This window comes from Asterias rubens, chromosome 3 (assembly GCF_902459465.1).
Source record: "Asterias rubens chromosome 3, eAstRub1.3, whole genome shotgun sequence".
Classification (NCBI taxonomy): domain Eukaryota; kingdom Metazoa; phylum Echinodermata; class Asteroidea; order Forcipulatida; family Asteriidae; genus Asterias; species Asterias rubens.
The window spans coordinates 17,313,392-17,326,076 of NC_047064.1; the positions used below are offsets into that span (position 1 = coordinate 17,313,392).

Below are 12,685 nucleotides of genomic sequence, written 5' to 3' on the forward strand. Positions count from 1 at the left end.
AAAGTAAAAAGTGAGACAGAGACAAAGCGATTTTGAGGCAGCATTTCAAGACATACAACAACAAAAACAAGGACAAAAAAAGACAAAGAAGCCAATATGGTGCATGAGACTACAGGAAAGATATGAAAGGATGAAGGGCCTTTCCAGTCACCTAGTTCCAATTCACTCCTTTTGCTTTTTTTTAAGGTGTAGTTTGTTTGTGTTTAAATTTCCCCTGACCGGTCCACCCCTAAACTACTAAAGGTAGAATTTACCTCAAGGATTGAAATTGATGCACATGTGAAAGTTCCTGAAAAAAATGGCCATTATGTGGAATTTGTCTGTCTCCCTTTGGTGATTGCGTGATGTCTTTCAAGAGTATTTAAAGGCTAACATGGCTAAAGTAGATTTTGAGAAAATCCTGAAATTATGAAACATCCCAAGAAATCACATGTCTGTGTAAATCGACATGTGTTTCTGAAAACATGGAAGAACCATTAAATTGTATAAAGCCAGAAAAAGAACAAATCAGAGTTAAACATGTTGGACTAATTCATTTGTTAAATACAAAGAATGCGAGGTGCTGTGTTCTTTAAGGAGCGCCATATAAATGCTCGGTAGTATTATGATGGACGAAAAGGTCTTTTTAAACTAAATTCAGAAACTCCCAGCTTAAATTTTTAATACTGCAGTTATTTTATTTTATTTTATTTTATTTCTAGAACCACCTTAACTTTTTATAGAGAAATTTACAAGGTGTTACCACAAATCGCAGTTTCCCCACCACACGCAGCTTCAAATCCTACATAAGTAGGATCTGGCCTACTTCTCCCATATGATGCCACTGATCCCACCCCACATGTTTATTCGATTAGGAAAGAAAACATCGTCACAAGGGTCTGTAAAAACAGAACACTGCAACTGATTTTCTTTTGTTTTCACAGTGCAACAGCGAACACTTACATCAACAACAGACTCTTACATCGCCAACAACAACAAAAATCTTCTCTGTACAGAGAAAAAACAACTGATTTTTTGTTTTCGTTATTAAAAAAAAAAGTGACTGGACTTGCCCTGTTTGAAGTATGAGTCAAACAAACAACACAACATCACAAGAAGCAAAGAAAAGAAACAACCGGCCCATTATTAAAAATGTTTCCATCGATACAAATTTTGAGTGTGTGATCACGTCACAATGCTGTACCACATAAAATTGTCAACAATCAATTTACAAGCATTACAATGCCAAACAACTTTAGGGGGCAGATGAAATTTTGGTTAAAAAGTTGTTGTTTTTCTCCTGTACGGACGGGAAGGTAGTCTCAACTTGGAATCCTGTGGTGTTACGTGTACTTTGTCGCTAGTCATGCATGGTGGTTTGAAAATCTGAGTCACGCTGTCAAACATTCATCCAATCAAAATCATAACTGATTAAAAACTTCTGGTACTCAAAAAAAAAATGGTGACTACGAATTTGAAAGTAGAATCTGCGGATGGAGAAAAATAAAGTAAGTTTTGCTGAAATAAATTTTTTAAAGTAAGGTTGGGTTTTAGTTTGTTTTTGAATTGGTTGATTGAGAATTCTTCATCTCATGCACCAGCATGTTAGTTTAGGACAACAGGGGAGAAGTTTAATAGCTTTTTTTTATTTATATTCGGAGAGAAGTCTTTTTAAGGGAAAAATGATCCCCCCTCTAGTCCCCAAAAAAGAGAGTTCAGTGCAAGAGAAGGGCTTCATACCTGGAAGAGAGTTTGTTCTGAAGAAGCTTGCATCTGAAAAGATTCAGATAACAAACAATATCAACCACATTGTCCAACACGACGCCTCCTTTTAACTGCCATGGACATCAGAGGTGTTTTGAGATAAAAACCACTAGTTCTTGCGGCGAAGGTAAAATATCGTTAGTTCTTAAATAATACTTGTACAGTTTTAACATTTTGATGAAACCATCTGTAGTCCAACCTTTTTTGGGGGGGGTATACATTTTGGTTTCCCAAGTATTGGCATCACAATGGTCTTTTAGCGGCCATCTTGTGTCTTGAGACCACACTGAGATTAAAGTGGTGGAAAATAAAAGGCACCAGCCTAACCAAGCTGGGGGCTTACTCAAATTCTTATTTTTGAAATCCAAAATGGCAGCTGTGTCAAAATGCGTACTCGTTGAAATTTGAGTATTTATCTCACTGAAATGACAATCACACATATGTGTGTCAGATACCGTAATTTTGGTCTTCAAGATTTGGCGTAAATTTGTCATCTGTTTTTGTTTTTTATGACAACTGTTTGGGAGAGGATGTTTCTTTCTCTTTTCTTGTGATAACAAAGGATGTCTGCTCGATTTAGTAAGAAAAGGGAGAAAAAAAAACAAGTGACAAACACATAGAGAATATGGATTCAAGACCAACAAATTCTGAGGGGGAAAAAAAATACATAAGAAGGCAGATTCATAAAACAGACATGGGAACTAAACCAGTTATAACAAAAGTTTCAATTAGGAGAATCTAAAAAAAAAACAGTGTGAATTGAACAACCTTTAAATTTCAAAAAGGATAAGTTGAGACAAAATACAAAAGGTAATGTAACAGTAGCTTAGCAGTGACTGTATAAGAAATTAAGGACATTCACACAATAAAAGAACTAAATCTTGTGATTTTTGATGATAAATGTTTTCTTAAAATATGAAAACACAAGACGCTAAAATTTTACAAACGAATGCTTTCCAAAGAATTCAATAGACCCCCTGCAAATGACGTCAAAACACAAACAGCAGCCTTACTGAGGTCAAAGGAAGACCTACATATATATCATTGGCTGAGAGTTGTGCGTTACGCGTACACGCATGCGGGTTTTGTTTGACCTCAGTGATGGCAGCCAATGCAAGGGGTCTATAGACTTTCATCACGCTGTCACCATCTTAGTCATGTTCCCTGTTTCCAATGACAGTAATGAATGCTAATATCATTGTGCAAACATGGCACCAGAATAATATTTCGTCCAGCCTCAGTTTGGTTACAATGAGTTGGAATGGAGTAAAACCAAGACGGCCACACCGTGAGAAAGGTCCATTGGAAGTGGAATAAGGACTGTGACTCGGGTTCACCTCAGTTTCAGCAGAGTCCCAACAGTGAATTTCGAAATACAAATCAGTGAACAAAAATTGTGCTCCGTCTCTGGTGCCAAGACCTTTGGTGCCGTGTTGGACACAAGTGTGCATAAAGTGGTTCCAACTGGCAACACTGTGGACTCACAATACAGTTTGCCACGTAGAGGTCACTCAAATGGATGAATTGAACAGAGAAGCGTTTCATAGCCTCCCACAAATTCATTAATATTCATGATACCAACCCCCCCCACACCACAGCACCCAAAGAGAACACTTCTAAACAGTGAATTCTACAGTAAGCAGAGCCATGAAATTGGGCCCTTGTGAATTGAACAGATTTTTACACAATTGGTGGTTGGCTTTTCCAAATGATGTAACCCTGTAAAACAAAAATGGTCTGTTCAGTAGGAAACACTATTGCGCGCACTGTGTTATGAACGGACCGAATTTGGACTCAAAGAACATTGACACGTGACAGGAAAGTCGTCAGCAAGGGGGTCTCTACAAGATAATTGTCATGGTGACTTGGTGAAGATTGATCTCCATCACTGACTTTAGTACTAGGATTGAGGTGAAAGGGTTGGGGGTGGAGTGGGAACAACTGGGCCCAATTTCATAGAGCCGCCCAAGTAGAAAATATTGCTTAACAGTTTTTCTGCTAAGCAGAAATGAGCAGGATACCAGTCGAAAATTGTGCAAGTTACATGGTAGTTTGGCTGGTAACCTTATTGTGGTAAGCAACATTTTGTCATGCTTAGTTACTTTTTGTGCTAAGGCAGCTCTAAGAAATTGGGCCCTGATGGTAGCCTCCTGGGCCCAATTTCATAGAGAAGCTTAAGCACAGAATTGTGCTTAGCAGGACTCAAGTCACAGATTTCACATGTGACTTGAATATTTTGGCTTGAAACCTTTTTCTGGTAAGCAAAATTTTGTCATGCTTAGTTACTTGTTGTGTTTAGGCAGCTCTTTGAAATTGGACCCTTAAGATGGCAGAGTTGTAAAGGGTGAAGAAGGGAGGAGTGGAAGGTGGGAGGGAGACGATGGGTAGTTAATGAGAACAAACTGGTTACCTCTACCATCTGATGGGCTCTCATCTCTCGTTCCATCCGCAGCTGCTCCATCCTGTTGTGTTTCTGCTGCTGTTTGAGGTAGAGTCGATGCTCCTTGGCACGCCGCTTCTCCTCGGCAGCGTGGAAAGCTGGGGGGAGATAGAAAAGTCAAACCCAAACATGAAAATACCACGACAGTTTTTGGGGGTGTACAGTAATCAGCTGACACTTTTGAATGTGACTTTTATTGAACATGTACAGTGTATCTATTCTATTCTATTTTGCCTACAAACACGCATTACATGTATGTTGACAAAAAAACAACCCAAGACTCTATCTTTAAGGGCCATCAACGTGAACTAAACCCAGAACTCGAACTTCTCCACGAAAAAGTACGGTAAGTGAGCGATTTTGACACCCTTTTTTTTTTTTTTTTCCCTGATATTTTTTAATTTGCTGCAAGTCTGATTGCTCTGTATCAAATTTGAAAAAGTCTTTTGGGGAATTCTGCTCAAGCAGCAAGGCTCCTAGTGGATGATACCCGTGCTTATATCCTTATGGAATTAGAAGGGAATAACTCTGTTTCAGCCCCAGGAGTAAGTGGCAACATGCCCCTGGTGAACGTTGATCTGGGTCGATAGCCCAAACTAGTTTATAATGTAACCTTGAATTGGCTGTCCATGTCCATGTCCATGGGGAGGTAGTGCTTTCTGCTCTACTGGCCAGGCTTCGGACTGATGATACCCAAGCCTCCATTTGTATGGACTGTAAAAGGGGCAACCCTGTTTCAACCCTAGGGGTAGGTGGCAACGGCCTCTGGACAAAAATAATTGTAGCCCACACCTTGAAGTGGCCTTCAGGCCTTGTGTGTCTGGCGACTTGCATTAAAAAAAATATAAAAAATGGCCTTTGGATGTAAGGTGATCTCTCTTAAAAAAAAAAAAAAATTAAAAGAAATTTGGGGTACCTTGTTGTCTCCTGGCCTCCCTGGCGTGGTGGGCTTGCTGCTGCCTCTCCAACTTCCTTCTCATCTTAGCTTCCTGGATTCTCCGCACCATGTCTGCTTTGGGACCAGCGGACAGGAAAACAAACACAGAACACAACGTTCAGAACATTTTTTCACAAAAATGAGTTCCTCATTGCAATAAAAACAGAACCAAACAGCAAGAGCATTTTGTATGAATTTGTTTAACGCTAACTCTCCTGAGTTCTTTTCAAAACAGGACCTACGGCCCAATATTTGCATCATCTTAAATCTCATTACTTGAAAGAAAAAATCACATCCCCAGAGGTGATCTCTCTGCTTTCACTTCCCAGGTTGTATCATAAACTTGGTGGTGATATAATAGTAATAATGATTACATTTATATAGCGCTTTATACTAAAAATAAGTGATATAAGGCTATTACAGGTTGAACTGTTTCTGACTAGCACCCCGAACAAAGATATTCACAAAATATGGAGTCTGCAAACGTATGGACCAAATAGCTTAATTTGAACAGCACTGGCATATTAACCTGGAGGTTGCAGCTTCAAACCCCGCTCTAGTCAATTTTTCTTTGTTCAACCCACGTCAAAAATATAATTTACACAGACATTTTTTCCTCTGCATTGCATTTCCTTGAACATTGACCTTGGATTTTTCTTAGAACTGAAAACAAATTGTTCGCAGGTTTGGGGTTATTTTTGTTCCTCACAAACATATGTTGTACTTTCCCTTTCGGAAGAAGCCTCCAAAGAGAAAGTGCTTCGTGCATCACTAATGTATCAAACTTTTTTAACAATTCTCAGAACTAAAATCCCAAAGGAAAAGTATTTGAACATTCATGTAAATCAAACAGTAAGTCCTTCACCAAACTTGTTTCATTTTCTACGACATACATGTCAAAGTTCCTGTTTCAGTTTTTTGTACAAAATTTAAGATTTAAATCTGACAGGAAATTGCTTTGCAATGCATACCAAAATGTAAAGACACCGAAAAACATTGTTATCCATGAAAAGTGCCACACTCAAAGTCAATGTTTCTTAAAGACCCATTATCCATTGACTTTTAGCAAGGTCCCAGCGAGTACAAACCGCATCTCTGGTCGCAGCATCCACAACTGGACACTAAACCTCAGATATCTTAGAAAACGATTGCCTGAATCGTTTCTCAGCTTCAAATATTTTAGGGTGACAAATTATCGAAACAGTATTATTTAAAAAGTCATCCTTTCTAGAAATGGTTTCTACCATCAACACCTGCAGTATTTCTCACCAAGTAATACTTTAATGGTCATTCATTTTTTGAGAATTTACCAAGAAGAAGGACATTCATAAGTACGACAATAAACCATGAACTTTTATCAGGCTGCGTTCCCTTAGTTTTAAAGCCATTGGACACTTTCGGTAGAGAAACAAAATTTTAAGTTCACAGATTTACAAATAACTTACAGGGTTTACAGAAGGTAATGGTGAAAGACTTCTCTTGAAATATTATTCCATGAAATGCTTTTCTTTTTGAGAAAACATTAAAACAATATCAATTCTCGATATCGAGAATTACGGATTTATTTTAAACATATGTCATGACACGGCGAAACGTGCGGAAACAAGGGTGGGTTTTCCCATTATTTTCTCCCGACTCCGATGATCGATTGAGCCTAAATTTTCACAGATTTGTTATTTTATATAGAAGTTGTGATACACGAAGTGTGGGCCTTGGACAATACTGTTTAGCGAAAGTGTCCAATGGTTTTAACTACATCTTCATAGAGCTGTTCTAACCTTGATGCTCCATCTTCTTACGATGTTTGACCTCGGCGGCACGGCGGGCCAGCTCCTGGGCTATCCTCTTCCTCTCTGGGTTCTTGAGGGGGCGACCGGGGCGAGGCTTACGCCCCATTAGGATATTGATGCGATGCTGAAGCTCGTTCTCCGTCAGTCTCTCAAAGATGATGCCCTGCTGGGACGGACAGAGAAAAAGGAAACTTGCATATTGGTGGAACAACTGTGCAGCTCAAAGTACATGACTGAGTACATTTTCTCAATTAAATTCAACAACATATATTTCCATTTCACATAATGTGTGCAAGTATCATACAAAACGATGATTTGAATTAAAACAGAATACACCAATGATACTTTATATGGGAAAAGGGGCAGAGTTAGCAAAATGAAGGCAATCCCTGGTAAGCGTTTGCTTGATTTGCTTGATAAAGAGGGCATCTAAAATTATCTAAAGAGCATATCCATCATTTCACTTCTCCAAGACCATAAGCAGAGAACAGCAACGCATGGGAAGAAGGTTTTACGAAAGACGTCAAAAACTCACCCCGACATTCTCCCCGTCCGGTTTCGGGTTCAGAAACTCCCCGATGCGAATCTTGGCGCTGAAGCTGAAGTGCTCCCGGCTGACATCGGATATTCCCCGGCGCTGGATGTACCGCATCACCTCCGGGTAGGTCCGTAGCTTCTTCCCGCAGGGGCCGTAGTACAGGACGTCGCCTTTGACTCGGTCACCAGGTCCGAGCTGGCGAATAATGACCTGACGACGCCATCCTCGAGTAAGAGGCCTGCGGACGGCTTTTTCATCAGTCACGCGGAGGCGCTTTCGCTGAACTTCTGCAATATGATGAGATATAGTTGTATTTAATTTCAGAAAGTTTAAACCCAATGCAGACTTGACACTACAGAAAAAGGTTTAAGGGACTTACGCAGGTAGCCAGGGTACATAGCGCTCTGGTTGTCGGCTTTGCGCTTGAGCAGCATATTCATCGGCATGGGACTGCCCTCGGAGTCCCTGGCCATGGCGCTGGTGTCAGTGTCCTCGGAGTTGTCCAGCTCGTTCTGGTCATCATCATCGTCATCGTCATCATCGTCATCATCACTTTCTAAATCTGAGGCAGAATCGGACGACACTAAGACAAGAAAGAAGACAAATTAAGGAATGATACCTAACACTTTAGAGACCATAGCAGCCACAAACGGCTTGTACCAAAATGCCCAAAGCGACCGCAAACGCCTGCAAGATCTGACCTGCTTCCATTCCACATAAAGAGGTTAAAGTGTATGTTAAAAATTTAATTTTTTGCTTCATTTTATATCTGTTAAACATGTTAAAAGTTTTACTGAACAAATTTGATTAAAAAATCAACAATATTAGCAATGTCTGGGCATTTTGAGCTGATTATAAAGAAATGAATGGTTTCTAAAGGGTTAAAGGCTTTGAACTTCGTGCTTGAAGGGGCACAGCAATTTCCCCCCAGTAAAGGGCCTTTCTATGAGGACAATGTAAATATGTACAGGAAGCTTGCACAGGGCACCAGAGCGAAATCACAGGCAGGTATGATATTGGTCCTTGAAAAATAGTAGAGCCTGAACATCAGGTGGTGTATGCTCTAGTAGACTTTTCAGGACTTATTAATGGCACTTTTTCTGGAGGCGAAAAAAAACGGAAAACAGACTAAAGTACATGTATAATAGATGTTAAATTTGCAACGAGATGAAGATTATTCATTTTTGTTTTTTTACCCGTACACCGATGTGTGTTAGCACACTGTTTACTCAGTACTTTCACCGAATCCTGTGAAAAAATATCACAGGCGTATTTACTCAGGTAGGACTCAAACCAACTTCTGTGGAGTACAAGGGCCGACCAAGTGCATACATGTATATCGGCTTTTGTTCAGGCTCCTTTCAGTGTATATCCAGGCTTGTGAAAAACAGCTTGGTTAACATATTGGTTTCAAATAACATATTAAAGTTAAACAATGCACCTACCATCTTGACAGTCATCTGAGCCTCCAGTAATATCCCCATCGCTGTCGCAATGTTCCCTGATGGTCAGTTTGTCGCCATCTCTCTCGCTCCCTTCCCCTTCCTCCATCTCCTTAACCGCTGCGAGGTTTGGCATGCTGGCGTTGGACGCTGACGGAGCGGGGGACATCTCAACACCAGGGGACGCCGACTCGCTCCTAGCCTTCTGATCAAGCTCTTTAGTGCCGTTAACCTTTCAAGAAAAAAAGCAAAATCATAACTGAATCCTGACCTGATCAACTTGAGCAAGGCATCCTGTACAGGGTGAATTTGAAATATACTCAGTTTGAAATATTCTCACTTTCATCACCTTTTTTGGTGGCAAAACTGCCCAACTCAAAGCAGTTGTTTTCTTATTTAAGATCATTTCTGGGTAAATTGAGGAAAAATTTTCCATTTCAAAGTTTTAAAGGCATTCTATGTATGGATTTGAATATACCATCAGCCTCTCATCCTCTCTTTGCTTTTTTCAAGAATTTTTATTTTTCACGCTAGGCTGTTTTTGCCATGGAAGGGCCAAAATGGTTAACGAAATCCAAATGCCTACCTGCTGTTCCTGATTGACATGCTGTAAGCTCTCCATCATCATTCGTCTTCTCTTCTCTCCCTTGCTCTTCCCTCTTGGCCTCTCCACCACCGGCATCTCCTCCATCTTCACCTCTCTGCCGACCCCACCGCCGGGCTTCCTCCCCCTCTTCCCTTTCCCCCTGCCGCCAACGGCAGTCTCGGGTCTCCTCTTCTCAGTCTGGACCTTCTCCAGACGGCTCTTCTCGTTCAGGAGCTGCTTCTCCCGCTCGGCCTGGGCCTTCTTCTGCATCCGGAGGTGGTGTTGTTGCTCCTTGATCTGTTGCTCAAACTGGAGGGTCAGCTGCTCGGCACGTCGCTTCTGCTCTTGCTCCCTCAACATCTGCTCCTGGAGTTCTTTCTCGGTCGGGATTGCATCTTTCTTCTTACCCTGTTTACGGTGGAAGACACACACAATGAAAGACACAAAAATAAGTCAGACAGAATATTGTTAACATATATTTGGTTTGCGATAACACCACGTGTATATCTACCCGCCAGGTGGAGAAGAACTGAGAAGTCTCCGGAAATCCAAAACAATGTACTTCGCTGTAGTAGAATACATAGCAACACATTTCTCTGCAGAACAAATTTTCATCTAGCTGGCAAGTAGATTCACATGGTATTACCGCAAACAAAAATACATATTGATACCACCATGCAATGCCTCAATTCAAAATATACCTCTTGCCTCTGAATACACAAATCTTCTATCGAGAACTGCTATTATTTGCTTTGATCAATGTCATGCTCATTTGCGTGTACCCGTTAAGTTATAGGTTTGAGTTTTCTGGTTACGTTGGAAGACACAGACAAATGAAAATCACAAAAATAAAAATCACACAAAATAAGTCGGAGAGAATTTATACGTCTTTTCTCGCTGAACACACAAATCTTCTAATGAGAACTGCTGTTATTTGTTTTGAACCATGTCATCATGCTCATTTGCGGGTAGCTTTTAAGAGACAGGATGTAATTAAATGAGACAAAGAGAATGTAGACTTTCAGAACAGAAGTCTTAGTAAGATACATTTATGCAACAAAAATAAGGGCAAGAACATTGAGGATTGGGAATTTCTTTAAGGATTTTTCAAATCCAAAGAAACAAATAATTTTGGTTCTTTCAGGGTTTGTTAGAGTTGCTTTAAAAAAAAAAAAAATCAAATGACAAGGCTGCTATAAATATGAAACACGACCTGCCAGTTTTGTCCCAAAGTTGCAGTGTCTATTTTGTGTTTATTGTGAACAAATGATCAAATAACAAGGATTTAGGTAGTCAAATGTTGAATGCATCTTTTTTGGTGCATTGTCATCGAATTTATAAAGGGAGTGTATTCAGCAACAATGCACTTGTCTTATACATCCAATAGATGTATAATGTAACAAACACAATGACAAGGAAATCATATGAGTTATTACGATGATTAAAGACACTGGATACATTTGGTAATTGTGATAGACCAGTCTTCACAGTTGGTGTACATGTATCTCAACATATGCATAAAATAACAAACCTGTGAAAATTCGAACTCAGTTGGTCGTCGAAGTTGCGAGATAATAATGGAAGAAAAAAAACCTTGTCACCTTAAGTTGTGTGCTTTCAGATGCTTGACCTCGAGACCTGAAAATCAAATTTTGAGGTCTCGGCATCAAATTCAAATATTTTGGTGAGAAATAACTTCTTTCTCAAAAACAACTTTAGAGGGAGCCCTTTCTTACAGTGTTTTATACTATCAACAGCTCTCCACTGCTTGTTACCAAGGAAGCTTTTATGCAAACAACTATTTTGAGTAATTACCAATAGTGTCCAGTGCCTTTAAATAATTATATTGAGATGAAGATGAAGTGATTAGCATGGATTATTAATGGGTTTTTTTTTCTGTACAGTTAGTGAGAGGTGAAATGAGGAGTAGCATTAGCTGTGACCCAAAAAGACTTTTCACTCCGGTGGAGAAACAGTAACCTTTTTACGTTTAATTCCAAAATGGCATAAAAACAAAAATGTCAGCATTCCAATTTAGGGTTTTGAGTTTATAAGTATTGTGAAAATACGTTCTAAAGAAGAGCCCAGTTAACAAAAAGCAACAATTCCTTTTGAACTGTGTCTGGCTCAACATAGAGCCACTACAATCAGCTCGAATCTTTTGATCAGTTCGCTCTGAAAGATGTTCTCTTCATGCCATCACACACCAACAAATAAAATAATAAGACCCAAACTCCACAGTTCTAGTTTGTACAAGACATTTTGTTGGAGTTTGCCAAGTTTCCTTGACAAGAAAATCATCCGAACAAACAAACAAACAAACAAACAAACATCTAAACATCAAGCTCTTGCACTAGCTACCACCACTGGACACAAAGCAAAAAACAGCGACCGAAAAGAAAAAAAACGGATTTTGAAACTGTTCCCTTCACCTCAAATGCTTCCTCTATTAGGTTAGTAGTGTAATGATCAATGTCATCAGACGGGGTGAGAGAAGGGTTTAAAGTAGGAATGGTGCAAGTGGTGATGTTGAGATCGTTAGTAGTAGTAATCAGTGGCTCATCAGTGACCTCCTGGCTGCCTTTCCGATGGTGATGGTGGTGATGATGGTGATAGTCCCCGCCGTGGCGGTGGTGCTTCTTCTCGCTGGCTTGTCGCTCGTTGGAGGGCGGCGGCGGCGGACGCTCGTGGGGCTCCACCTTGTGTTTCCTGCTCATCGACGACTGCTGCTTTTCGCGTAGGTTTCGTTGTTGCTGGAGGAGGAGCTTTTGTCTGGCTTCCAACTCTTTCTTTGCCTACGTTTTCGTCAAAAAAAATATATATATAATTAAAACTATACAGCTTCCCGGATAAAATTGGGAAATCCCATAAAAAGTTTCTGGATACAATTATTAAGCTGCCCAGGTCTTGGCCTTGACGCTCCTTGAAAATGGTCCCATAGGAATTATTTTGTAACACAGAACACATAATTATAACTACATGTATATAGCTTCTCGTAATCAGGCCTTCATTGCCCTGGTCTTGGCCTGGGTGCCCCTTCAAAACTTTCCCATAAACTTTAAGATTTTCTAATGAAAGTGCCCTTTACAAAATGAAAATCGGCCTCGCACTCTCCGAGGTAAAATTCCGGGACAAATTGGCAACAACCACAACAATTTTCTGCATACAATTATCAGTGATTCTGTTTGAATAATGAAAGATACATGTTA

The 12,685-nt window shown here is 40.0% G+C and overlaps 1 protein-coding gene across 5 annotated transcripts in view; it reads right to left on the reverse strand.

Annotated features, from left to right (window-relative positions):
* The window catches only part of LOC117287904 (bromodomain adjacent to zinc finger domain protein 2B-like), a 62,692-nt gene that overhangs the window by 23,763 nt on the left and 26,244 nt on the right, over window positions 1-12,685 (reverse strand). For 2 of the 5 annotated variants that reach the window (XM_033768518.1, XM_033768515.1), the window contains exons 8-16: window positions 11,909-12,271; window positions 9,477-9,884; window positions 8,894-9,122; window positions 7,828-8,031; window positions 7,446-7,735; window positions 6,899-7,073; window positions 5,100-5,195; window positions 4,154-4,281; window positions 1,720-1,752 (exon numbers count right to left, since the gene is read on the reverse strand). In XM_033768518.1, the coding sequence (XP_033624409.1) occupies window positions 1,720-1,752; window positions 4,154-4,281; window positions 5,100-5,195; window positions 6,899-7,073; window positions 7,446-7,735; window positions 7,828-8,031; window positions 8,894-9,122; window positions 9,477-9,884; window positions 11,909-12,271 (1,926 nt within the window). The remainder of the gene's footprint in view (window positions 1-1,719; window positions 1,753-4,153; window positions 4,282-5,099; window positions 5,196-6,898; window positions 7,074-7,445; window positions 7,736-7,827; window positions 8,032-8,893; window positions 9,123-9,476; window positions 9,885-11,908; window positions 12,272-12,685) is intronic. The other 3 variants (XM_033768521.1, XM_033768516.1, XM_033768517.1) reach the window with 2 other exon arrangements.